The sequence below is a fragment of the Pangasianodon hypophthalmus genome, chromosome 5, assembly GCF_027358585.1.
Source record: "Pangasianodon hypophthalmus isolate fPanHyp1 chromosome 5, fPanHyp1.pri, whole genome shotgun sequence".
In the NCBI taxonomy this organism is placed as follows: Eukaryota; Metazoa; Chordata; class Actinopteri; order Siluriformes; family Pangasiidae; genus Pangasianodon; species Pangasianodon hypophthalmus.
In genome coordinates this window covers 27,258,462-27,284,695 of record NC_069714.1, presented here as the reverse complement: position 1 = coordinate 27,284,695, position 26,234 = coordinate 27,258,462, and the positions used below count along the sequence as shown (strand labels likewise).

The window sequence follows — 26,234 nt, the reverse complement described above, 5'->3', positions numbered from 1 at the left end:
TCAGGCCATATCACACCACCCTATTGGTCATTATTTTCCTATAACAGCACCCGTTGTGTTTTATTACTTGTTACTCTGATTGAGCTAATAATACTAATGACTGCTTTTACAACCTTGTGTTAATGTAATGCGCGGTGTAATAACTAGTACTTTGGGGTAACCATAAGACAACATATTGCAGTGTCAGAATTATTTTAAAAGTGATTATTTGGGTTTAGATAGAATGGCTGTAAAGGCAGTGTTTCAGTAAATAAACAATTAAAACAATAATGAAATATAACACTAAAGATTTATGGTGCTGAAATCATGCTTTATTAAATCAAAAATTCATAAAACTCAAGGAGGCAGAATATATAGGTAATTCTACATATATTAATTGCTATTGAATCAAAGTGCAGGGTATTGCATTCATGTGTTTTATGTTTCCTTTGCACAGCAGATGTAGTTACTGTGGTACACTGCTTGATGATTACCCTGACAAGGTGAGATCCTAATGCTAACACACACACTAACACAAAAACACACAATATAACCTAGCATTCCTCCAAGAGGTGGCACAGATTCTGCAAAGGAGTATCTGAATTGATAAAGAAATTAATGGCCAGGTGATGTTGTTTCATAAGATCAAATTCAAACAGTCCTTTGGCAGAACATGAGCGCATATCATCATCAGCTCAGCGTGCAGGCCGCTCGCACTTTGAGCATGTCATTAAAATGGTGATATGATATAGTCAGTCTGAACACAAGACCTAGTCATGCTGCTTATGTGAGGGTGAGACACAAACAGCATTCAAGGTCTTATGGTCAAGTTATAAATTCATTTGAGTACTGAAATACTATATGCACAGATGTACAGTGCATAGCTTTGTCCCTTTGATTTAGTAGAACTTCAACAGGGAGCCTCTCTACCTGTTGAGGCAATCTTAAGACTTCAACGTATTGTTGAGGCACATAATTTTGTTTCAGGTTTCACAGGGTATTCGTTCCATGAGAAACTTTCTCCTGTTAAACATTTCGTTCCATTTGTTTAAGTTATTATTGTCATAAATAACAATTCATACATTTTTCATAACCGTTAAATTCGGCTATATACATTATGTACATGTCACAGAAAAATGGTTCAAAAAGTCATAATTACCCAATATGGCACATTTTATAACAACTTTAGACTTTAGTCTAGTTTGGCATAAATTAATGTCAAGTTCGGTATAAAAATAGTTCATATTTACAGAACAGAGATCCAGGTCTTTATCTAGAACAGTATTTTTCTTATTCATTCAATAAATAAAATATATTGAAGAAAGTAAAAAGGGGTATGGACTGGATTAATATATATTTTTTCACATAGATCGAATGCTGACGTTGACAGTAGCAGTATCAGAGCCAAGCTCATTTGAAAGTTTGAGGGTGTACGCTCCAGCATCATTTTCTTTTATGCCACTAATGGTGAGTGTGGTAGTGTCCTCAGTGGTCGCAATCTGGAACCTTGCACTCTCTTCACTGGACAGTATCCTCCCTGAATGAGACCACTCAACATTTGGCACTGGGTCTCCAGTAAAAGCACAAGCCACAGTCAGAACCTTTCCTGACTCTATGTTAATATCCTCAGGGGCAGCTTCAATTTTAGGTGGTACTCCTGTTTAAAACAAATGAGCAACAAATTATGTGAAGGTTGTTAATGTCATAATTCTAGTTCTGCCACAACAGTGTATGTGGTATCAACAAACTAAACCACCACTTCTTTCCTCACCTTTGCGCTTGTAAGAAATGGATCTGAGGGAGGACTCCGCAACATGTGCACGGCTAGACATTTCCATCATGCTGCTTGAACCCATGGCTAGCATTGTTTCAGATGTCATTGAGGTCATGCTAGTTGCTGACATGCTTTGAAATTTAATCTGAGCCATGCTGGAGCTGCTGCTTGTTGTTTCCTGTATTGTTGAAGCCATGTGCAAGGCAGAGCTGCTACTTTGTATGCTTGTAGCATCTGAGCTTTTCTTCAATACTATCATTTTGACAGGTTCTTCAACCAGAGCTGTGAGAGTATAGCAAATAATGACCAGGTCATTCACCCAGCTTCACAGTCCAAAGGAGCGTTTCACCCAAAATGCATGCTTTGAACTGTGGATTTTGGGTGAAAACCTCCTTTGAATTACTTAGTCTTATATATAGGCTTATGTAAATTTAAAAAATTATATGTACAGTATTATGCAGGCAAAAGTTAATACTGTACTATAGTCCAGATATTGGCTTAATTTGCCAACTTAAATTTATAAAAGTATGAAACAGTAATAGTTGAATAGATACAGTTCAGTATTACAGTTACAACAGTGTCATAACTGCATGAAGAGACTTAACTGTATCATTTTCTTACACAAATTTCACAAGGAAGTGCAGTGCATGGTGCTGTGAGTAATAGTGTCACAAGAAGAAAAAAACCTACCAAGAACATTGAGAGATGCTGTTGCAGAACACTGTCCAAATTGGTTCTTGGCCTTCACTGTGTATTTTCCGCTGTCCTTAACACTGGCATTCTGTATCTCCAGTTTGTACACATTCATAGAGCGGCTCAGTTTCATATTTGATGCAACGGATAACTATGAAATTGGAGGAATTCCACAAAGTTTAATTTTGATTTCAATTTAGTTTCATTAAAAACATTATATTCAACATTTAATACAATAAATTCAGAATATGACCAGCTGAAGTTTATTTAGTTTTATGATGATTCACGCTACTCACCACTTCATTGTCCTTGAGCCATTCAATTTCAGGAGTAGGCTCACCCATTATTTCACAGGAGAATATGACATCCTGTCCTTCATTTATGTTCTGGGAGTGTGGTTGCACTAGGAAGCTTGGTGCATCTGATAATTTCTCACTGAGTGTTGTGCCAAACTGGCACTTGACCACTCCCTGTTCAGTTTTTGCCTCACATGTGACAATGCCTCTATCATGGGAGCTTACACTCTTAATGGTCAAAGTGTGGTAATTTCCAGAAATACCATATCTATATTGCTCTGAATTGATCAGTTCCACTCCATTCAGAATCCACTTTACATTAGAAGCCCCAGGGATATTTGCTTTCAGTGTGACAGACTGACCCTCAGTCATTGTTATTTGTGTTTGCAAAGCTTTAATTTCTGAAAAGGACTGGACCTCCTCATGAATGATCTCCTTTTTGACAAGTTCTTCTGTTAGTTCTTCTTTTGTTTCTACAGCAAACGCTGTTGATTTTCTCGATTCTGAAAGAACAAAACAATTTTTATTATAATACTAATTGGCACTGACACCAAACTAATCATTTTCAGCTATCCCAGTATTATGTTTAGAGGGATAATCGCACCTTTAACAGTTACAGTGCATCTTGTAGTAACTGATCCATCACTATTTTTTGCAGTGCATTCATAAATGCCACTATCAGCAACATCAGCGTCATAGATTTCAAGATGTGCAGAACCGTGCTCCTCAAATATTTCATATTTTCCACCCTGTGACACACTCTGAAATGAGAATATTCCCCATCATTATTTTTTTCTGGTTAAAATGAATGATATTTGATGTTAAACAATTAATAATTCACTGTTAGCATACAATATAATTACCTTCCCATCTTTCATCCAGGAAATCACTGGTTTAGGCACACCCATAACTTTTACTGTCAACTTGATAATTGTATCTGACAAAGCAGAAATATCATTCAGTCCTGCTGCAAAGCTAGGCTTGGTTGTTTTCTCTTTTGGAACTGGTGACTTTGCAGTGAGTGGTGACTTGACTCTTTGTGGTGATCTAATTGGTTCAGGTGACTTGATTCTTGGTGGGGATTTGATCCCTGCAGGTGACTTCAGACGAGGAGACTCTGGAGACTTCACTCTTGGAGGAGAAGCAACAACTTTCTGCACAGGTGTTGGTTTGCGAACAGTCAGGGTAAATTCTGCTTCTTGTTTACCCTCAGAGTTCTCCACAACCAATGTGTAGTTTCCTTCATCTGAAATTTCAACTTGTGAGATCTCAAATGTAGACTTATATTCTGTTGTTGTTACATGATGACGGTGAGATGATACAATAGCTTGTCCCTTCCTTAACCAAGTTACACTGGGTGCTGGTTCACCATCCACATCACATGTAAATTTTGCTGACTCCCCCTCAGAAACTGTGAGCGACTGTGGCTTAGTCAGAATTGTAGCAGAAAGGGTTGGTTTCTTTGTCTCGACTGGAGCTTCCTCTACTGTTACCATTTCTGTGGTTTGAAGCTTCAGCTCAGATGATACATACTCTTCATGAATAACAGTTTCTGTTGCCTCTGTTTTGATATCTGATGTTTTGATTTCAGTTACTGCTTCTGAAATCTGTGTTTCGGCAGTAGATGTTGCCTTTGATGATGACACATGATAAACATCTGTTCTTGTCATTTCAGGTATAAAAGGAGTTGGAGGCTCTTCATCTCTGCGCTGAGATGTATATGCAGAAAATCCACTTCCAGAAACATCTAGAGTGGCATAGTCTGAGGCTTCTCCTTTTGCATTTGTGCAGGTGACACGGTATGTCCCACTATCTTCTTCTTGGCAGTCAATGATCTGGAGAGAAAGAACCCCACTCATGTTATACATCCGATACTTATTGCTTTCTTGAATGGGTTGACCATTGTGATACCACTGGATTTTTGCCTCTGGCTTAGATTGAACATTTAGTGTGAATTTTGTATTTTGACCAACTGCCACGCGGTGAGAGCGCATTCTTACAGTCACCCTTGGTACATGGTCAAGACTAAAAGGCTGCTGAGAAACCGTTTCAAACTTTGTCTCAGTTTTCAGAGCTTTCTTCATTGTTTCATAACGTTGCATGTAGTCAACCTTTATGGACAGGTCTTGTGTAGACACTTCTTTCTCACTTGACACAAGGCTCATGGAGTGCAGATGTTTCTCCTCTGGGCTTGAAAGTCTGATGCTTGCTTTTTTGTCCTCATCCACTTTAGGAGGCTTCTCAGCCTTGAGGTGTGTCACCTTACTATAACCAGGTGAAAATGACCTCATTGGTACATCAGGTATGTCAAATGTGTCTCCCTCAATCACTGCAGGTACTGAAATTTTTGTTTTCTCTTTTCTAGAGATTCTTGTTTTTTCCTCAAACTCAATGTGTTTCAGCCGACTCTTGTAAGAACTTATCCTTGTGGTGGTAGTGACTGGTCTAAGGAGCTCTTGGTCCTCCTTTTCTTCATACATCCTTTGCTTCTGCCTAGGAGGTCTATATGTTGCTTTATCATGTCTCTGACGTAGATCAATGTAGCTTGGGCCAGCCTCATACTTTGAGGGAATGCGATAGGAGTCGTATGTGGGAACTTCCTCTCCTTCTTCCTCATCATCATATGCAGTCCTCTTTGGTGACGAAGGACGCAAAGCAGAGAGTTCAAAGCGTACAGGACTTAGACTTGGTGGAGAAGCAGAGTAGCCTAATCTAAGTTCCTCTTCAAGTTTTAGTCTTTCCTCCTCAGTACTCTTCATTGACAGGTATTCATTAATAGGAAGAAGCAGTTCCTCATCAGAAAGATCACCAAGTGAGCGCCTTCTTATTCTGTAGTAAGCTTCCGGAGAAGGTGTTCGTTGTCTTGCTGGTCTTACAGTTTCCAAGTCATCTTGTGAAACAGCTGATATACGCCATTTTGGCTTGTATTGGTCTTTAATCCTTGGCAAGGGCACTTCATAAAATTGTTCCCATCTTGATAGTCGAATACGCTTAAGTCTTTTCTGAGGAATCTTTTCCATTGGCTCAGGGAACTCATATTGATCTCGTAGCTTCTTGTACCACTTCATGTCAGATAATGGTTTAAAGTGCTTGATCTCCATGTCTTCCTCAAGAGCAGTAGGACCATAAAGACGAGGTGGAGGGACAACATATGGCATTCTCAATCTCTTTTCCTCTGCCCTTTTCCTTCTTTCTTCTTTTTCCTTAGCTTCCTCAGCTTCAGTCTTTACTTTTTTGGTGGTTACTGCTGGCTTGAACATAGTTGCAGCCTCTCTCAATGCCTGTTGTGCTACAGGAGTAAGTGGAGTGACATCTGTACCAGCCAGAATCTGGGTTAATCGTACTTTCTTGTCAATCTGCTGTTGGTCTAGATCTTGTTTCTTCCTCTTATCCTCCTCACTCTCAAATTCCTTCTTGACATGTGTCACACGTTCAACCCTAAGTGTGGCTTGGCAACTTGCTGAACCAGCAGAATTAGTGGCAGTCACTCTGTATGTACCAGAATCTTCTGGAAGAGTGCCTCTGATGTGTAAGACAAAGTAGTCCAAACCCTCATGAACAACTTCAATCTGCGGACCAAATGCCAAAGGTGTACCATCCTTTTCCCATTTCAGTGACGGTGATCCTGACACTCTTATCTCAAAACGTACACTCTGGCCCTCTTTGCACTCCAGGTTTGCCAGTAGGCGCTTGAACATGGGTCTCACTGTATTATCAGCAGGTGCAGGACGCGGAATCACTGTGAGATGAGCCTTACAGCTATCATCACCATACCTGTTGCGTGCCACCACAGTGTATTCAGCATCGTCGTCAGAGTCAAGTTTGTGAATAACTAACTGATACAGACCTTTGTCACTTATAAAAGTATATTTCTTGTCATCATCTCCTGGGGAAATCTTCTGCCCAGATTTCAGCCACATAACACGTGGCTCAGGGTGTACTGTGATGGTGACACCAAAGCGAACAGTTTCACCAATGTATGCAGTTCGATTGCACAGTGGAAGTGTGAATTCTGGAGGTCTTTGGAGAAGACGGGCTGTGTCTATTCTGCGTTTGACTTTCCTTACCACACGTGCAGTGAAGAAGCTACGATATTCTCTGACACCTTTAACAAAGAGCTCAGCATATGCACTGTCTTCACCATATTCATTGACAGCTTTGCATCTGTATGTTCCATCGTCTGATCTAGTGATACCCTTGATAGTTATTGTAGCAAGCCCCTCTTCATAGGTAATTTCACATTTGGCACTTTCCTCTAGTTGTCGAACTCCACAGTACCATGTAACCTCAGTACTGCTATCATAGTTGTCAATGTTGCAAATAAATTTGACATCATCACCTTCATCAGCAACACTATGTTTAATTTGCCCAGCAAGTGGACCATGTTCAAATGGTGCGATCTTTGCTTTGGCAACTGTTACACCTCTCTGACTTCTGATAGCACCACCACTAGCAATACGAGCAGATGAGACAACAGTGTTCCATTCTTTCCTCACCATAGCTTGGTAGTATCTCTTGTGTCTTGTAATCTTGATCGACCTACTGCTGAGCTCCTCTGTGTTCATTGTCAGCCAAGGATGATTCAAAGCTTCAGCAGCTGTCATACGATGTTTACGGTCTTTAGTAAGAAGGCGATCTATAAAGTCTAATGCCTCAACACTTGCCTCGTTAAAGGACTCATCGTCAAAACTGTACTCAGCATTGGAGATGTTGTCAATCATTTGTTGATTAGTTTCAGCAATGAAAGGATTGAGGCCACTGAGGAGAACATATACTAGGACACCAACAGACCACATGTCTGTGACAGTGCTGACCAACTCATTTTGATGAATTTCAGGTGCAGAATATTCAGCTGTTGTGTACTGAATCTTGATTTGTTCTCCAGGAGTGAGATGTCTAGCTTGTCCCAGTTCAATGATCTTGATAGTAGTTCCCCTTCTTGTGGTGTACACTATATTCTCAGGCCTGATATCAAAATGGCCATAACTCTTGCTGTGTAGAAACTCAAGAGCTTCACATACTTGTCTGATGTAATTAACAATTACACGTTCATTGAGCTCAAAGTTAGCTGTGCCAATACGCTCAAATATGTCAACACCAGATATAAACTCGTATATCATAACTAGTTCTTCGGGACTGTCGAATGATTCATGGAGTTGCAAGAAGTTCTTATGACGTGCCACATTTAGAGTGGCAATTTCTTTCTTTATTATTGCTTGATCTGCACCTTTTACTTTAACAAATTTGGCAAAGAATGTCTTCTCAGAACTAATCTCAACACAGCGATGAACAATGCCAAACTGCCCACGGCCAAGCTCTTCAGCAATCATATATTTGTTGTGTACATTCTTAACCTCTGAATGAGGAGCTTTACCCTTAAAGACAGGTCTGCAGTCATCAACTTCCTCATCATAGTTAAGAACTCTTGATTTATCTTCCTTTGTCACAACTGGTCCACTTGGTTCAGATGGTGCACTCTGGCCAAATTTGTTCTCTGCTATTACACGGAATTGGTAGCTTGTTTTTCCAAACAGGTTGGTGACAGTGTAATGAGTGTCACGTGACTGGGCAACACGGATCCACCTCTCTGCTGTAGTGGCACACTTCTCAATAATGTAGTTTCTAACTCTACTTCCTCCATCACTGGCAGGTGCCACCCAATTAAGTGTAACAGAATCCCTAGACACATCACTGGCTTTGATGCTGCGAGGTGGATCAGGGACATCTGCAACATCAAGTTCAACTGTTTGCTGGTCAATGCCAAATCTGTTCTTTGCACAGACAATATAGAAACCAGCATCCTTCTGATCCACTCCATTCGGGAACACAAGAGATGTGAATGATCTTGTGACAATGACTTGATAATGCCCATTGTTATCAATAAGATCTTGTCCCTTCTGCCATGTGATAACTGGATCTGGTTTTCCACTGAATGGAATCTTGATGTCCACCACTTCACCACGAAGAGCACAGATGGCCTCTTTATCTTGTAGGTTCTTAGGTAAATGAATCTTTGCTGGTACTGAAAGAAAAAGAAAAACATTGTGTTTTTACAACAAATTCTTAACACTATAGTAAACTGGTAACATAATTCACTATCCACTGTTTTTGTAAACTTACTTTCAACATCAAGAGAAACGGTTGCAGAAATTGAGCCTCCCTGGTTTGTTGCTCTGATCTGATAGACAGTTGAATCTTCCTCATCAGCATTAGCAATGACCAGTTGATGGTAACCTCCCTTGAATTCTTGGATCTTGATTTTGATTCCATCTGCCTGAATTTCTTTGCCACGCTTGAACCATTTGATCACAGGTTTGGGTTGTCCTGTTATCTTGCAAACAAATGTTGCATTGCTCTTGTATTTCACACTCATATTTCTGAGGTCTTCTTTAAAGGCAGGAGCATAAACTTCAACATCGGTTCTTGGAACAACAGGGTCTGACTCTTCACTATATTCACTCTGTCCACCAAGATTTTCACATTTCACACGGAAAATATACTCCAGTCCTTCTGTAAGCCCCTTTACTGAATAAACTGTCTGATGAATCTCATCAGTCGTTACAGCAACCCATTCACCTTTCTTTTTGTCCTTCTTTTCAAGACTGTAGCTTTTGATTTTGGACCCACCATCACTAAGAGGTGGTTTCCAAGAAACAACACAGGAGGTCTTGGTCACTCCAGATACAACAGGTTTAAGTGGTGCCCCTGGCTTATCTGTAAAACATTTGAGATGTACAAGACAATTACCCAACATGTTTGTCCATTTTGAATTTTGAATTTTTTATTTCTTAATATTTCTCAGCTTACCTAATTGACTCTTGATAAGAATAGCAGATGGAGTCTCCAGTGGTTCACTGATGCCATAACGGTTTTGTGCTGAAATGCGGAAGAAGTAACCTTCATTTTCCACAAGATTGGGAATGCGGCATGAGGTGCCTGTAATAGATGATGAGACGAGTTGCCACTCGGCACCTTCTTTGTCTTCATGCTTCTCCACAATGTAGTTTGTTATCATTGATCCGCCATCATCTTTTGATGCCTTCCAACTTATTATCACAGAATTCTTCAATAAAGCCTCAAGAACAATAGGCCCTTCTGGCATGGAAGGTTTGTCTGGAAGAAAAAAGTTTATTTTCAGTTTTTAAAATACTCAAATTACATAAAATTACTATAAGAATATATTTAATGTGTTATTGTTTTTATTTAAAATCCTCACCTAGGATTTCAAGTTGAGTTACGGTATCTGCAGCGCCAAAGTGGTTGTTGATCCTGATTCTGTACTTTCCACCATTCACCCTGCGCTGGACATTCTTTAAAATCAAATGAGTGTAATGCTCTGTGTTCTCAATGATGACATTCTCAGAGGGCTCCACAGGTTTGGCCCCATGAAGCCACATAATTTTGGGCTCAGGACGACCTATATACACAGCATGAATACGTACAGTTGTACCACATCCTGCAAAGATTTTGTCTTTTAATGGGACAGGGAATTGAGGTGCTGCTTCCAGAACCAAGGTTCCGCTAGTCTCACATTCTCCAGCTTCATTCACAGCCTTGCATGTGTACAAGCCTTCATCTTCTTGCTGGTCTGTTGAGATGGTTAAAGTATGATTACGGCCATCAGAGGTTGCAGCATATTTGCGGCCCTCTTTGATTTCCTTTCCACCTTTGTACCATTTAATTTCTGGTACAGGCCTTCCAATAATTTGACATTTTAGTGTTGCAGTCTGTCCAAGCTTGGCAGTAACCTCATCTATCTCTTTTCTGAGGCCTGGTTTAGTTCCAACTGTTCCAAAAGAAAAATGTTGATCATTTTTTGTTAAAAAGGAAATAATCATCCAAGTTATACATTGTACTGCATTATACATTGTATACAATATGAACTGCATAAAAATACTTACCACCTAGTTTGGTTTTAATTCCTGCTGCAGTCCTACGAGGCCTGCTGATTCCAGTTTCATTTTCAGCAAACACTCTAAATTCATATTCAGTGGCCTCTTGCAAACCACCCTGAGTAAATTGTTTTTCCTTTAATAGCTCCCTGTTACACTTCTTCCAAGTGCTCTCCCCTGATTTTCTGTACTCAACCCAGTAACCAAGAACTGGCTTTCCACCATCACATTGAGGAGCTTCCCAGCGAATAGTTATGTAATCTTTAGTTACAGCCAAAGTGTCTACCTCCCCTGGTTGACTTGGTTTGTCTAAAGCAAAAAGAGAGTAGTAACAGTTGTGCAAAATAAGTTTTTAAAAACATTATGTTAAACTCACATGTGGCTAATATATTAATTAAATAAGATATTTCCTTACCAAATGGATCTTTGCATATGACGGGATCTGATACAGGTCCAGGTTCACTCTCCCCAATGTAATTTACAGCAATCACACGGAACTGATATTCTGCATCAGTAGTGAGTCCGCTAAGGGTGTACATGGTGGAAGTAACCCTTGTCTCATGGCGAACCCACTTGTCCGATGACACCTCTTTATATTCAATGAAGTATCCAATGATCTGTGATCCACCATCATCTTTAGGTTTAATCCAGGCCAAATCAGCAGAGGACTTAGTAACATCCATGATCTCTGGTGGTGTACTTGAAGCTTCTGGCACACCTGTTTTAAATGTACACAAGGCATTTTTAATATTATAGTTGATTAAACCTGGTAATGAGAGGTGAAAAAGGTACTTACAAATTGGAGTCTTTGGTACAACAGGTTGTTCAGATTTTATGGAGCCACTGATGCCAAACTTATTCTCTGCTGTCACCTTAAAGTGGTACTCAACATTTTCATGTAGTCCTTTAACCACCAAAGAAGTGTCAACCACTCTGGAGTCCACAGTATACCAGGCTGCCTTTGTTGCCTCACGTCGCTCCACAATATAGCCAAGGATTTCTGTGCCACCATCATCTTTTGGTGGCTTCCAGCTCACTCTTACAGAATGAGCTTGAATATCCTCAAATCCAAGAGGACCTTCAGGAGCTGCTGGACGGCCAATAACCTTGACCTTGATTTGCACCATCTTTTTGCCACATTTGTTTTCAAGATGGAGAACGTATACACCAGAGTCAGACCGTTCAGCGTCCTTGATAACAAGCTCAGTAATATCCTCACTGGAGGCAATCATTGCACGGTTAGAGACCTCAGATCCATCCTTTGTCCATTTGCAAACAGGTGTTGGTTTGCCTTTGATTGGAACTGAAAGTTTGATGACTGCTCCATGTCGGACAACAAATACATCTTTGTACTTAGCTTCAAGATCATGACTTGGAAGTTCTGAAATAAAGCAAGTTAATTCAATAATTAAATATGATTAAGCATACAGCAGATAGTAATGTTCATGGTTATAACACTAAGTGACATCATACCAAGCATCTCTGTCACAGTGACTGTTCTTGGTACTTCGGCAGGTTCGCCTGGTCCCCCAGCATTACAGGCCAAAACTCTGAATTTGAACTCCTCACCTTGAGGCATTTTTGTCAGGGTGTATTCACAAATCATTGTAGGTGTAGTATTGCATTTAATCCAGGCTACAGAACCAACCTTCTGCATCTCAATTAGATAACCAGTTACTTTAGAGCCACCCTCCTCATCAGGTGGATTCCAGGCCAAAGACACAGATGTCTTTGTAGTGTCTACGACTCTTGGGTTCTGAGGTGGTCCAGGTGGATCTGTAAAGATTGTTAATTGTCATAAAATCTGGTTTAACAAAGAATCATTTCACCACAGAAAGATACACATGATTTAAAAATACACTTACCGACTGGATCAGTTGCCACAGCCGGTTTTGATAGAAGACTAGGTTTGCCGACACCTCTAGCATTGATGGCTGTGACTCTGTGCTCATATTCCAGGCCCTCAATAAGACCAGTGGATCTGTATCTTGTCATTGTCACAGGGTTCTTATTAGCACGGACCCATCTATCAGCTCTGACCTCCTTTCGCTCAATGATGTAGCCAGATATCTCCAAACCACCGTCCTCATCTGGTGGTTCCCAAGCAATGGTCATGCCATCCCGAGACACATCAAATACTATTGGGCGCCCTGGTGGTCCAGGAATGGCTGTCACCAGAGAAATGTTTGTGTTAGTTTGATTGCATATGTTATATAATATGGAATAGATATATTATGTAAATATAGTATCTGTATAATATGAACTATGCTGTTGTTCTTACATTTAGAACTCTTGCATTCCACAATTTCTGATTGCAAGAAGTCTCCAGCACCGTAGCGATTGACTGCTGAAACACGGAAGACATATTCGTCTCCCTCTGTCAACCTGTCAAATTTAAATGTTGGCCTGCTTACTGATTCAGAAACAGGTACCCATCCTGGACGATGAGCATCACGTTGTTCAACAACATAATTAGTTACGGGAGCACCTCCATCTCTCTCTGGTGGGTCCCAGCTTATAATAACTGAGGTTGCGTCTATCTCATCAAAACGAATAGGTCCTTTAGGCGGATCAGGTTTGTCTGAAAAGAAAAAAAAAAAGCAATATAAAAAAAATGAATACCATGTCAGAAACTGGGTTAACTGGGTTAAGGCACTAAGTAACGTCAGGGGACATCAAACTTACCAAGAATGATGACTTTAATCTTCTCTGTAGTAATTCCTATAATATTCTTTACTTCAAGGGTGTATTCTCCAGTATCATCAATTGTGGTGTCAAGTACAGTTAACCTGGTGAATTTCGCAGTAGACTGAATCTTCACACGTTCCTGTATCTTTAACTTATTGTCATTAAAGTACCAGGAGGAAACTGGAGGTGGCCTTCCAATGATTGGCAAATCAAGTTCAAGCGGTTTGCCTGCCAAAACACTGATCATCTTTTGTGGAATACTTGATAGAACAACCTTTGGCATAACTGAAAGGGAAAGATTGAGTGAGTCAAACAAATCTTGGCACTGATCTATTTTATTTATTTTAATTCTAAAATAATGAATGGTACATACCTCTTTGTTCTTGTACTGTTACAGGAGTAACAATTTCTTTGGGTTCACCAATACCTCTGCTGTTGAGAGCACGTACCCTGAATAGGTACTGCTCATTTTCATTCAGTTTTTCAATAGTGTATTCAAAGTCTGTTAATTTTAAAGTAGCAACCTTCATCCATTTGTCTGTACCAGCCTTGCAAGCTTCAACAATGTAGCCAATGATTCTGCTGCCTCCATCATGTTTAGGTTTCTCCCATCCAAGAGTAACAGATGACTTTGTGATATCTACAATGTCAAGTTTAGCTGGAGGTAGTGGCACTTCACTTACTAACACAGCATCTGGTGTCTCACCAGGTTCACCTATGCCATAGATGTTTTCTGGCAATACTCTGAAGTAGTAGAGCATTCCCTCTGACAGTCCTGTAATTTTATATGAAGTCTTGCTACATTTAGAAGTAACTGTTTTGTAGGCTCTCATTGATGTCTCTCTTCTCTCAATGATATAATTGTTAACAGGTGCTCCACCATCAACTTCAGGGGCATCCCATGTAATGTGAGCAGACTCTGTTGTGAGCTCCTTTATTTTAATGGGGCCTGGTGGACCAGGAGTATCTAAAATTGAAAAGCATAAAAATAAACAAACAATTAAGCAGGGTCTATCTATCTATCTATCTATCTATCTATCTATCTAGACAGGTGATAAAGTAAAAACTGGTGGCTCTGTTATAGTCCATTTGCTCTCTTCAACAGAAGGGTCACCTTCGCATTCAGATAAACTAATTAAATACCTATGGGCAATTTGGACAATGTGTAAAACACTATCGGTTTATCATTTTTTCCATTAATTTGTTACTATATGAACACACACACACACAAAATGTCTACACTTTCAGCTCATATTCATTTAATTACAAGTCCAATATACTGTGGTAGACAGTTAAAATAACAATAACTTTGTTATTAAAGTTAAATATACATACCATAGACCTTGACAAGAATGCTAGCATCCTTCTTGCCAGCTGAATTAGAGGCTTCAAGGGTGTATTTTCCAGCATCATAGCGGTGCACCTTGTCGATGATAAGAGTTGTGGCAGTATCTGTCACTTCAATGAATCCACGGTTTTGGAGATCCACGCCAGGCTTGCTCCAGGTGATAGTTGGAACTGGTCTTCCAGTAACAGTTACGTGAAGACGCAGTGAACTTCCGGCTCTCAGGCATATCGTCTTCTTTAGATCGTCAGGAAGCTCAAGATCAGGTATTTCTATGAAAAATAATATGTTTTTGTTATTCTAACAAATCTCAAATCTTTCACAGGTAAATAACTTCAAGTATGTTTTAGCTACTAAGTCTTACCAATTCTTTCAATGGGCTCTACTTCAGTACATGGGTCACTAAAGTCACCTGCTCCATTGACATTGACCGCAGCAACTCTGAAGCAGTACTTTTTGCCAGTTGTCAAACCTATCACAGTATGTTCTGTGACTCTAAGATTCTTCTCATGGGTCTTGATCCATTCCTCTGTGCCTAATTCTTGCATTTCAAGAATGTAACCAATAACATCGGCACCTCCATCTTCTACTGGTCTTGTCCAGGCCAGACTAATGCTGTCCTTGTGGGTATCTGTTACACGTGGAATTGAAGGAGCATCTGGTTTGCCTGTAGACAAAAAATTTGCATAATAAAAACATTACATATTTACTTACAATATTCATTTTTATACCCTGATACAGTCTGTGAATAATGTACCTGTTGGTTCTCGGCACACTGCATACATGGACGCTTCACTAGGCTCACTATCTCCAGCAGCGTTAATGGCTGTAACACGGAACTGATAAATGTTGCCCTCTTGTAGACCAGTAACCTTGAAGGTTGTGTCCTTGAGTATAGAGTCTTTATTAACCTTGATCCATCTGATGCTCTTTCTCTCTTTCTTCTCAATCAGGTAGTTTATGACTTCACTACCACCATCATTTTCAGGTTTTAGCCACTCAATTGTTGCAAAGTCTTTTCCAACAGCAAGAATTTCTGGTGCTCCCGGAGGTGATGGAACAGCTGCAGGTGAACCAAAGAATAAATCAACATATCCCTTCTTTTAAAATAAAATTCAATGCCCAATGCTCAAACTTTTTACTTACTGAATGAGTTTCTTGCAAAGATGGGTGAAGACTGCAGTGCCACACCAGCTCCATACTTATTTACACCTCTGACACGGAAAATATATTCATTATTCTTGAAAAGTCTAGTTATGCAACATACGAGGGCCTTGCATTCAGCGTCCACGATGACCCAGTTGAGTCTGTTAGTGTCCCTTCTCTCCACAATATAGTGTGTGATGGGGTCACCACCATCCTCTAGTGGCTCTTTCCAGGACACAGTACATTTCTCCTCAGTTACATTGCTTACTTTTATCTCCTGGCATGGGCCCGGTGTATCTTGAAAAAAAAAACAGCAAAGACTAAATAGAATAATGGAACATTTACGGCTAAGCTTAATGTCCTCATTTAAGCTTCTTTTAAATATATTTTTAATATGATTATGCTTTTAATTATGCAGAATTATTTTACTTACCAAGCACCTTCACATTGACTTCAGCTGTTTTGGTTCCACTGGCATTCTTCACTGTCAGAACATACCTTCCAGTATCATCTCTGTCACAGAACTTAATAATTGCCAGAGCACGGGTGCTAGAGTACTGTAAAGAATATTTCTCACAAAGTTCTAGCTCTTTCTTTCCCTTGGCCCAGTAGACTTTTGGATCAGGTCTGCCACCAACAACAGCATCAAGAACCAGGTCTGACCCTGCTCTGACAGTAACTGTGTCCACAAGAAGTTTGCTATCCAGTTCTGCTTTTGGAGGTGCTATAAAAAAGAGGTAATGTTTTAGCTCTTTGAATAGTTATTTCACTACATTTGCAAATGAAAATTGAGTCTTACTGTATTCAGCTTTGCAAGTCACTGCTCCTGTTGAAACTGATGCCATGCTGAGCACTCCACTAGCATTCTTTGCAATCACACGGAACTCGTATACCTCCCCTTCTTCCAGTGCAGTAATGGTGAAGTTTGTATCAGTAACATTAGTGTAATTACACTTCAGCCATCTACCCTCTCCAGAGACAGTATATGGCTTACGCTCAACAATGTAACCTACAATTGGGCTTCCACCATCATTCAAAGGCACAGACCATTTAATGGACACTGTTGATCTTGACACATCAGTTACTTCTGGCTTGCCTGGGGGATCTTGAGGGGTAAATATATGAAATAAATTAGTATGTTTGAAAATTAATTTGTGTGTGCATATCTGAAAAAAATGTTTATTAGATTAATTTTGTTAAACTTACCAACTGGATTTTGAGCCACAGCTCTCTTTGAGGCTTCACTTGCTTTGCTGAGGCCAGCACTATTCATAGCATACACTCTGAACTGGTACTCAAGACCTTCAATAAGGCCATCCACCTTGTAGTAACATTCAAAACAGGGGATGGTGTTTTCTCTGACCCAGAGAATAGTGTTGCGTTCCTTTTTCTCAATCCAATACCCAGTGACCTTACTACCACCATCATGGTATGGTTCCTCCCAACGAATGCTCATGCTGTTAGCAGTAACAGTAAACACCTCTGGTCTAGTTGGAGGCCCTGGTGGAACTGTAACAGAAAAATAGTAAAATTATAAAAGAATAAAATTATTCTTCAGAAATAACATAAAATAAAGTAATAACTATGTCCTACTATTGTCATATTTAATTGCTCACCAAATGGATGCTCTGCAACAATAGTTTCAGACTCAGTTGGTTTGCTTACACCAAATCGGTTTTCTGCAGAGACACGGAATGTGTACTGCATGTACTTTGTTAGATGCGAAACATGGAATGATCTTCGTTTCACACTAGAGTTGATAAGCTGCCAGGCAGTTGAGCCAGATTCACGCTTCTCAACAATGTAGTTTGTTATTTCAGTCCCACCATCATCTTCAGGCTCATTCCATGACAATTCACAAGACTCAGCTGTAATTGAAGAAATCTCAATAGGCCCCTCTGGAGGACTGGGTCTTCCAATGACATTGACAGTGACAGTGAAAGTCTTAGTCCCAGCCACATTCTCAAGGGTAAGGAAGTACCTTCCTCCATCACCTCGCATACTTTCTTTAACTGTCAGAGTGGTCCTATTTTTGGTGGTCTTGATTGAGACCCTGTCAGTTTCCTTTAGTCTCATTTCCTCAAGCTTCCAAATGATTTTTGGTTCTGGTCTGCCACTGATTGGAACATCAATTTCAAATGAACTGCCAGACTTGCAGGTGATAAGCTGGTTGGTAATGCCACTGAGATCTGCAGTTGGCTCAATACGGGGCTCTTTTACTACAACAGAAGAGAGAGCCTCTCTAGGCATGCTGTAACCTGCATCATTCTTAGCTTTGACACGGAATTCATACTCTGTACCTTCAGTTAAGCCCTCAACAACAAGACTTAAGTTTTTGGTAGAACCTCCAACAACCCATTTATCTGTTCCCTTTGCTTTAGCCTCCACACAGTAAGCTGTGATACGGCTCCCGCCATCATGTTCAGGCTTCATCCAGGCAAGAGTAACTGTTGTATCAGTGGAATCAATAATGTCCAGTCTCTTGGGTGGAGCTGGTTCAGCAGTGGCAATAATTGGATCAGGCATTTCATAAGCCTCACCAAGGCCATACTGATTTTCTGCCATTACCTTAAAGAAGTAGGGTACTCCTTCCAGGAGCTCAGAAATTCTCAAATTTGTTTGAGTGCACTTAGGTGCTGCTTCTGTCCATGTACGCCGGCTAGCCTCACGCTTCTCCACAACATAGTGATGAACACGCGCACCACCATCATTGACTGGAGGCTCCCACATAAGGGTAAGGGCGCCTCTTGAAACATCCTTGAACATGAGAGGACCTGGTGCTCCAGGTGTGTCCAAAACTTTAACTGTAATAGTGATGGATTTGCTACCACTGCTGTTCTCAAGAGTGAGAGTGTATTTTCCACTGTCATTTCGTGTACAATTTCCCAGTGTCAAACAAGTGAAGGTCTCTGTTGTAGTTACATCAGCCATTACCCCAAGTTCTCCATCCACCTTTATCCATGAAGCTGTAGGTGCTGGTTTACCTTTGAAAGCTACACGGAGACATACACTGCCACCTCTTTTCACAATGTGTGTCTGTTGGAAGCTTGCATCAATATCAATCTCTGGTGCCGACAGTCTATCTACTGCTTGTACTGGCTCAGGGATCTCTTTAGGTTGACCCTTTCCAACTGCATTAACTGCAATAATGCGGAACTTATATTCTGCACATGTTTCCAAACCAGTGGCAGTGTACTTTGTGACAGTGCAAAGACCTTCATTGACTCTATGCCATTCTTTTTCAGCTCCTTTGCACGCCTCAATGATGTATCCCTGGACTGCCATGCCACCATCGTAACCAGGTCTGGTCCATTCCAGACTGACAGATGTGTTGGTGGTATCAGTAACATTTACAATTGAAGGACCATCTGGTTCTTTAGTTGGCTCTGCACATTTAATAGGCATTGAAATATTACTTGGTGCTCCAACTCCAGCATCATTAACAGCATAAACGCGGAATTCATATTCCACATTCTCAGTGAGATGAGTTACTCTGTGGGCAGCCTCAGTAATTGGTTTCCTAGTCAAGACCTTCACCCAGCGTCCAGTCTTCTTTTCACGTCTTTCAACGATGTAATATTTAATTGCATTTCCTCCATCATTTGTTGGTGCAGTCCAGCTGATTGTAATACTCTCTCCATCAACCTCGGTGGCATCAGGAGTACCAGGAGAGTCTGGAATGGCTGCAGGAAAGAAAATAATGACATTTTATTAACTTGCTGTTATTTTTTTTTAGCGTAACCCTAATGTATGATAAGTTAGAATATAAGCTGCAGACACACTTACTATATTGCATTTGAGCAATGACAGGAACAGAATCCAGTGGTCTACTGACCCCAAACCTGTTTACAGCAGACACACGGAACTGGTACTCATTGGTCTTAATCAGTTTGGTAGCATTGTAGGTACACTCCTCACAGTGATCTGTAACTAGTGTCCAGGAAATTTTGGAGGTCTCGCGCTTCTCAATAACATAGTGGGTGACCTCAGAGCAGCCGTCATTTTCTGGTGGATTCCATGAAAGTGTGACTTTGCCCTCTGAGATGTTTGTGAAGACAATTGGTCCAACAGGCTCTCCAGGTGTATCTAAAAGTATCACAATAATTAGATGTAATGGATAAAACACATAATACACAAATATGAAAAGTTGTGGTAGGAAAAATAAGATTATACATACCAAAGACTTCAACTTTAATTTGCTCTTTCTTGGTTCCACAGTGGTTCTTGGCTTCTACAGTATAGACCCCACGGTGAGAACGGTCAGCATCTCTAATAAAGAGGGTGCTTGATCCAGCAGTTGTTGTGATGTCTACCATCTTCTTAGTTAGTTCAACATCATCCCTGAACCATGTGAGCTTGGGTGTTGGTCTTCCTGTAATTGTGACTTTAAGCTTGATGTTTTCCCCTGCTTTGATAGAAACCCCTTCAAAGTACTCCTGTCCAAATTCAATATTTGGAGAAGCTGTAAGGGGGAGAAAAAAATTAATTATCATTCATTATAATTCAACGGGCGTTATAGTTTGAAAGTGAATTATACGTATTATATGAACTTACAGCTTTCGTCTCTGATGAGAACATAGCCAGAAGACTGAGAAGGTGGGCTGATGGTGCCAATGGCATTCCTTGCTATAACTCTGAATTCATATCGTTCACCACAAGTTAGACCAGTCACTATAAACTCTGTCTCAGTTACATCTGTGAAGTTCGTCTTCAACCAGCGACCCTGGCCCTGACGTTTCTCAATGTTGTAGGCGACAATTTTGCTTCCACCATCTCTTTTAGGTGCATCCCATTTCAGTTTCACAGATTCACTTGTTACATCGACATAGTCAGGAGTTCCAGGAGGATCTATGATACAAATATCATTAGTTTTCAGGAGGAATCAAGGATTTTCACACATTATTTTTTCAGATTTAAAAATAAATTAATTGAACTAACTCACCAACAGGAGAAACTGCCATAGTTGGTTTGCTCTCATCACTCATACGACTGTATCCAGCATCATTTTGAGCATAGACCCTGAACTGGTATTGCAGGCCTTCAATAAGGCCAATAATCCTATATTCCCTTGCAGTCACCAAGACTAAGTTGACCTTTTGCCACATGATACTGTTTGTCTCTTTCTTTTCAACATGGTAACCAAGTACTGGGCAGCCACCATCAAAGATAGGTGCTTCCCACTGAATAGTCATGCCATCATTAGTGACATTGTAGACAAATGGCATGCCTGGTGCACCTGGGGGTCTAAACTCGTGCTTGGCGATGACATTTTGTGAAATCAGAGGCTCACTCACACCGTACCTGTTCTCTGCACACACTCTGAATTGGTACTGAATTCCTTTGATTAAATTTGGTACATTGAATGTAGTTCCTATAACACTTGAACAAGCCATCTTCCAATCTGGCTGAGAGGTGTCACGTTTTTCAACACTATAGCAGGTGATTTCTCCACCGCCATCATCATTTGGTTCATCCCAAGATATCCTTATACTTTCTGCTCTGACTTCATCCAAACGAATTGGTCCAATGGGTCTGGATGGTGTTCCAAGGGTAATGACCTGTATATGGAATGATTTCCTGCAGACGGTGTTGTCAAGTGTAAGCGTATATTTACCACCATTCTCTTTTTCAACATTCTTTATCATAAGAGTTGCCTTGTTTTCTGTCTTCTTGAAGCGAACCTTTTCACTCTCTTTCAGTGGCAAATTGTCCTTTAGCCAAGTAACTGATGGCCTTGGTTTCCCTCTGTATGGAAGCTCAATATGTACGTTGTGACCAATGCGAACACAGACCTGTCCATCAGGATACTCCTCTAGGTTTGCCTCTGGTGGAATGATATAGTCCTTTACTTTAACTGGACCGATCTCTGTAAAGTCACTGTTGCCCTTCTCATTCTTTGAGCAGACTCTGAAGAACATGTCTGTGAGTTCCTTAAGTTTTGTGACCTCATGCTCACAATGCTTGTTTGTTCCAGCGGGAGCCCATTCTTCTTGACCTTGAAGTTTCTTTTCAATTATGTAATCGGTAATAATGCTTCCACCATCATAATCTGGTTTGTTCCACTGTAGTGTCACTGATGTTTTTGAGGAGTCTTTCATAGCAAGATCTTTGACAGGACCAGGTTTCTCAGTGGCTTTAACTGGCTCTGCTGTCTCACATGGCTCACCAACTCCATTCTCATTTTCTGCTGATACACGGAAAAAGTATGATATCTTCTCAGAGAGCTCATCAATTTCATATGTCGTTTCCGTGCATTTGTTGGTTACAGCAGCATACGTGCGCTTTGAAGAGTCTCTTTTCTCAACTATATAGTTAGTAATTTCAGCACCTCCATCAAGAAGAGGAGGTTCCCAGCATAAGATCACTTTGCCGCGAGAGACGTCTTTCAGGACCAGATTTCTACAGGCAGAAGGACTATCCTGTACTTTTACAGATAGTGTCAATGATTTTGGTTGTCCTACTCCATTTGATATCTCAATAGTGTATTTGCCACTATCATTACGGGTTACATGTGAAAGTACAAGGCATGATGACGTATCCGTGTTGTGTATATCGTATTTAGGGTCATTATCAATGTTTTGGTCATGTTTCTTCCAAGAAACACTTGGAGCAGGTCTGCCTTTCAGAGGGACCATGATCTCAACATCTTTGCCAGCTTTGACAATGTAATGAGTTCTCATTGCAACATCTTTGTCAACTTCAGCTTCCTCTGCAAAAAAAAAAAAATTACAAAAATAATGACAAATTACCCTTGTAACAAAAAGAATGCACAAAACCAACATAAAATGTTACAAATATGTATATACCAAGAATATCTTTAGCCTGGACTGGTTCCTCCATCTCTATTGGGTCTCCACGACCAGCACAATTCATAGCAGATACACGGAAGTAGTAGTCAACATCTGGCATAAGACCTGAAGCAACGTACTCAGTAGTTCTGACTTCGCCTTTTTTACTTATCACTGCCCATTCTCCTTCCTCACTGACTCTTTTTTCCACAGTGTAGCTAGTAATTTCACTGCCTCCATCATACTGTGGCCTGGACCATCCAAGAGTAATTGAAGTTTTTGTTGAATCAACAACTTTGAGCTTAGTAGGCTCAGAAGGTGTATCTGTAGAGGAATTTACAAAATAAGAGCAAAATAATTAGAGCACTAGGAATGAAAAAAATAAATTCAGCATAAAAATAAAGAGCAACTGACACAAAAATACCTACCAACAGGGTCGGCTGCTTTGTAAAAGTCAGAACCATCTGAGAATGGACCTTCTCCGGCTTTGTTGATTGCACACACACGATACTGATATTCATTTCCTTCAGTCAGGTGATGGATCTTTGCTGTGGTGTCACAAATGGGGTCTTTGTAGATGTTAATCCAGCGCAGATTCTTCTTGTCACGTCTCTGTAAATGGTAGCCTGTAACCATGCTACCACCATCCACTCCTGGTTTATCCCATACAATTTTCATGGCTGTTCTAGTGATTTCTGTTGCCTCTGGTGTGGTAGGTTGTCCAGGAGTAACTGGAAAAATAGTTGTAAAAAACCCTTTTATTTATTTAACTTGATCAGAATAATAATTTAATTGACTTATTAAAATAAGAGTATATAAAAAGAGTATATAAAAATATACTTAAAACTATTATGTTTGTATTATATATATATACACACACACACACATATATATATATATATATATATATATATATATATATATATATATATATATATATATATATATATTTTTTTTCCACCCTGTAAAATAAATGCGAAATGATTATAGTTTCATACCAAATGCATTCTTGGCAGTAATTGGTTCAGACTCCAGAGGATCTCCAGCTCCAAATTTGTTGACTCCTCTGACACGGAAGACATATTCACCTCCTCTGACCAACTTCTGGACAGAGACTATGTGTTCCTCCATACAGTCAGAAACAGTAGACCACACAACTCTACTTGTCTCTCGTTTTTCCACAATATAATGGGTGACTTTGGAACCTCCATCATCTGCTACTGGCTCCCAAGCAATTATTATGGTGTCAGCGGTTACCGATTTGAATTCAATATTTCCAGCTGGAGGGCCTGGTTTGTCTAGTAATTTTAATATATAAAAGACAAAAAAGTATTAATAGCTGAGGGCATGCAAAATTCATGAATACAACCATATCTTTCAAGGTATCAATGCAAAAGTTTAACACACCTAGAATCAATATCCTGATGGAGGCAGAAGCTGTGCCAAACACATTCTTGGTCTTTATTTCATATGTCCCAGTGTTAAGACGGGTGGCATCCTTGATAAGAATGGCAGATGAATCAGTGGTGTTCTCAACTGATAGCTGTGAACTTGACACTAATTCCTTTCCATCCTTGAACCATTCAATTGTTGGCAGTGGCTTAGCCATAATTCCCAGTTTTATCTTAACAGAAGCTCCAGCTTTATATTGCACAACATCTAGGTACTCAGGAGGCAGGTCAATTACTGGGGCACCTAAAAGAGAGGTTTAAAAATAGCATGTGAAACTACTACCTTTAAATACTTAATCAGTAGGTATGAAAAATCAGTCAATAAAAAAAAGTGTTACTTACCAGAAATGTCCACACAAGTTGCTGGTCCAGCAATAAGAGATGGATTGCTCACAGACCCAGCTGCATTTTTGGCAAAGACTCTAAATTCATATGACTGATCTTGTGTCAAGCCTGACACAGTGAAACTTGTCTCAATAACATTAGTAAAGTTAGCCTTTGTCCATCTGCCATTTGGAGCGTCTCTTCTCTCAACCATGTAGCCAGTGATCTTACATCCACCATCAAAGGGAGGCTTCTGCCAGACAAGGCTAACTGAGGTCTTTGTAATCTCAGAGATTCTCACATTTGCTGGAGGTTCTGAAAATAAAAGAATTATTTAGCATGTAGTAGTGGTTCTGTTGACTTGACACAATTTCTAAAAATTGGTTTTATAATCTCAGGAACCTACCACAAGCATCAATGGCAAGTACTTCCTCTGATGTCTTGCTGAATTTACCAATACCAGCAGCATTTTCTGCAGCAACCTTGAATTCATAAATCATACCAGGGCATATTTTTGTCACCCTGATTTGATTAGCAGGGATTGCTGTTTTGTTCACTTTCTGCCACAGAATGCTGCTTCTTTCTTTCATTTGGACATGGTATCCAAATACTGTGTTTCCTCCATCTACTACAGGTTCATGCCAGCAAACTGTAAGGCTTTCTCTTGAAACAAAGCTCACCCATGGTGTTGATGGTGGTCCAGGAATTGCTAAAATTGACAATCAAAAGTAAATGTTACATTTATGTTATTAGTGTAGCAACAGATATAGAACATAATAAATAAGTACTCACTGTATGGAAGTTTCACAGTGACAGTGTGAGAGTCAATGTGATCACTGATTCCAAGGCGATTCTCTGCTTTAATTCGGAATTGGTATTCTTCACCCTTTGTTAACTTGGTGACTTTAATTGCATTCCTGGCAACTGTGGATGACACCTCTACCCAAGCTGGTGTGCTTGTTTCACGTCTGAGCACAACATAGTTGGTCACTGGGCTACCGCCATCATACAGAGGTGGTAACCATTTTAGGCACAGTGATGTTTCTCCAACATCACTGATTTCAACTGGACCAACTGGAGGACCTGGTCTATCTAACACCAGTATATTAATGAACATCTTGGTTGTTCCACTGGTATTGGAGGCAACAATGTCATATCTCCCAGCATCATTTGCAATACTTTCTTTGAGGCTGATATTAAGACTCTCAGGTGTTACTTCAAAACTAAATCTTTTTCCACACCTCACTGGAACCTTGTTTCTTGTCATTGCCACCTTTGGCATGGGCTTGCCAGTGAGAGGAAGCTCAAACTTCAGATTTGATCCTGCCCTCACGTAAACAGTGTTGTGTGGGAAGTTCTTCATATCAAATTCAGGGGCATCTGTGAAGAAATCACATGTTTAATCAGAATTGGACATTTTGATTTAACAGAAGCAGGTAAACAAATAAGAAATGAAATGATACTCACGGAGTTGATCTTTTACAATCACAGGAATTATCATTTCCTTTGGATCACTGAGTCCTGCATGATTTTCAGCACGAACTCTGAAGAAATATTCTGCATTTTCTCGCAAACCTTTGATTGTGTGGGTATTGGTTTTTACAGTGGCACACTTCACCCACTTTTGTTGTCCCTTCTCTAGAGCTTCAATGAGGTAGCTTGTAATTCTGCTTCCACCATCGTACTCTGGTTTTGACCATACTATTGTAACACTGTCTTTTGTTACTTCAGATACTCCAAGTCTGGCAGGTGGGCTTGGTATTTCTGTTGAAACAAAAATTAATTTATTCAGAGTAAGAAGTACAAGTATTAAAAAAAGAACATAACTAATTCTGGCACAAGTCAAAGCAATAACTTA

General features: G+C 40.1%; 1 protein-coding gene across 46 annotated transcripts in view; it reads right to left on the bottom strand.

Annotated features, from left to right (window-relative positions):
* Positions 1–289: 289 nt before the first annotated feature.
* The window catches only part of ttn.1 (titin, tandem duplicate 1), a 142,961-nt gene continuing 117,016 nt past the window's right edge, over positions 290–26,234 (bottom strand). For 45 of the 46 annotated variants that reach the window (XM_053233898.1, XM_053233918.1, XM_053233904.1 and 42 more), the window contains 37 exons: positions 25,844–26,140; positions 25,169–25,756; positions 24,783–25,085; positions 24,395–24,691; positions 24,009–24,296; positions 23,600–23,899; positions 23,030–23,332; positions 22,620–22,925; positions 20,756–22,522; positions 20,368–20,661; positions 19,991–20,275; positions 19,600–19,899; positions 17,430–19,496; positions 17,020–17,322; positions 16,613–16,918; positions 16,247–16,537; positions 15,814–16,110; positions 15,425–15,730; positions 15,032–15,334; positions 14,658–14,939; positions 13,696–14,289; positions 13,320–13,607; positions 12,916–13,215; positions 12,500–12,802; positions 12,108–12,410; positions 11,431–12,015; positions 11,050–11,352; positions 10,644–10,943; positions 9,959–10,528; positions 9,550–9,855; positions 8,863–9,456; positions 3,606–8,764; positions 3,347–3,503; positions 2,743–3,245; positions 2,444–2,597; positions 1,751–2,035; positions 290–1,636 (listed from right to left, as the gene is read on the bottom strand). In XM_053233898.1, the coding sequence (XP_053089873.1) occupies positions 1,341–1,636; positions 1,751–2,035; positions 2,444–2,597; positions 2,743–3,245; positions 3,347–3,503; positions 3,606–8,764; positions 8,863–9,456; positions 9,550–9,855; positions 9,959–10,528; positions 10,644–10,943; positions 11,050–11,352; positions 11,431–12,015; positions 12,108–12,410; positions 12,500–12,802; positions 12,916–13,215; positions 13,320–13,607; positions 13,696–14,289; positions 14,658–14,939; positions 15,032–15,334; positions 15,425–15,730; positions 15,814–16,110; positions 16,247–16,537; positions 16,613–16,918; positions 17,020–17,322; positions 17,430–19,496; positions 19,600–19,899; positions 19,991–20,275; positions 20,368–20,661; positions 20,756–22,522; positions 22,620–22,925; positions 23,030–23,332; positions 23,600–23,899; positions 24,009–24,296; positions 24,395–24,691; positions 24,783–25,085; positions 25,169–25,756; positions 25,844–26,140 (20,483 nt within the window). In that variant the 3' untranslated portion in view covers positions 290–1,340. The remainder of the gene's footprint in view (positions 1,637–1,750; positions 2,036–2,443; positions 2,598–2,742; positions 3,246–3,346; positions 3,504–3,605; positions 8,765–8,862; positions 9,457–9,549; positions 9,856–9,958; positions 10,529–10,643; positions 10,944–11,049; positions 11,353–11,430; positions 12,016–12,107; positions 12,411–12,499; positions 12,803–12,915; positions 13,216–13,319; positions 13,608–13,695; positions 14,290–14,657; positions 14,940–15,031; positions 15,335–15,424; positions 15,731–15,813; positions 16,111–16,246; positions 16,538–16,612; positions 16,919–17,019; positions 17,323–17,429; positions 19,497–19,599; positions 19,900–19,990; positions 20,276–20,367; positions 20,662–20,755; positions 22,523–22,619; positions 22,926–23,029; positions 23,333–23,599; positions 23,900–24,008; positions 24,297–24,394; positions 24,692–24,782; positions 25,086–25,168; positions 25,757–25,843; positions 26,141–26,234) is intronic. The other variant, XM_053233911.1, reaches the window with a different exon arrangement.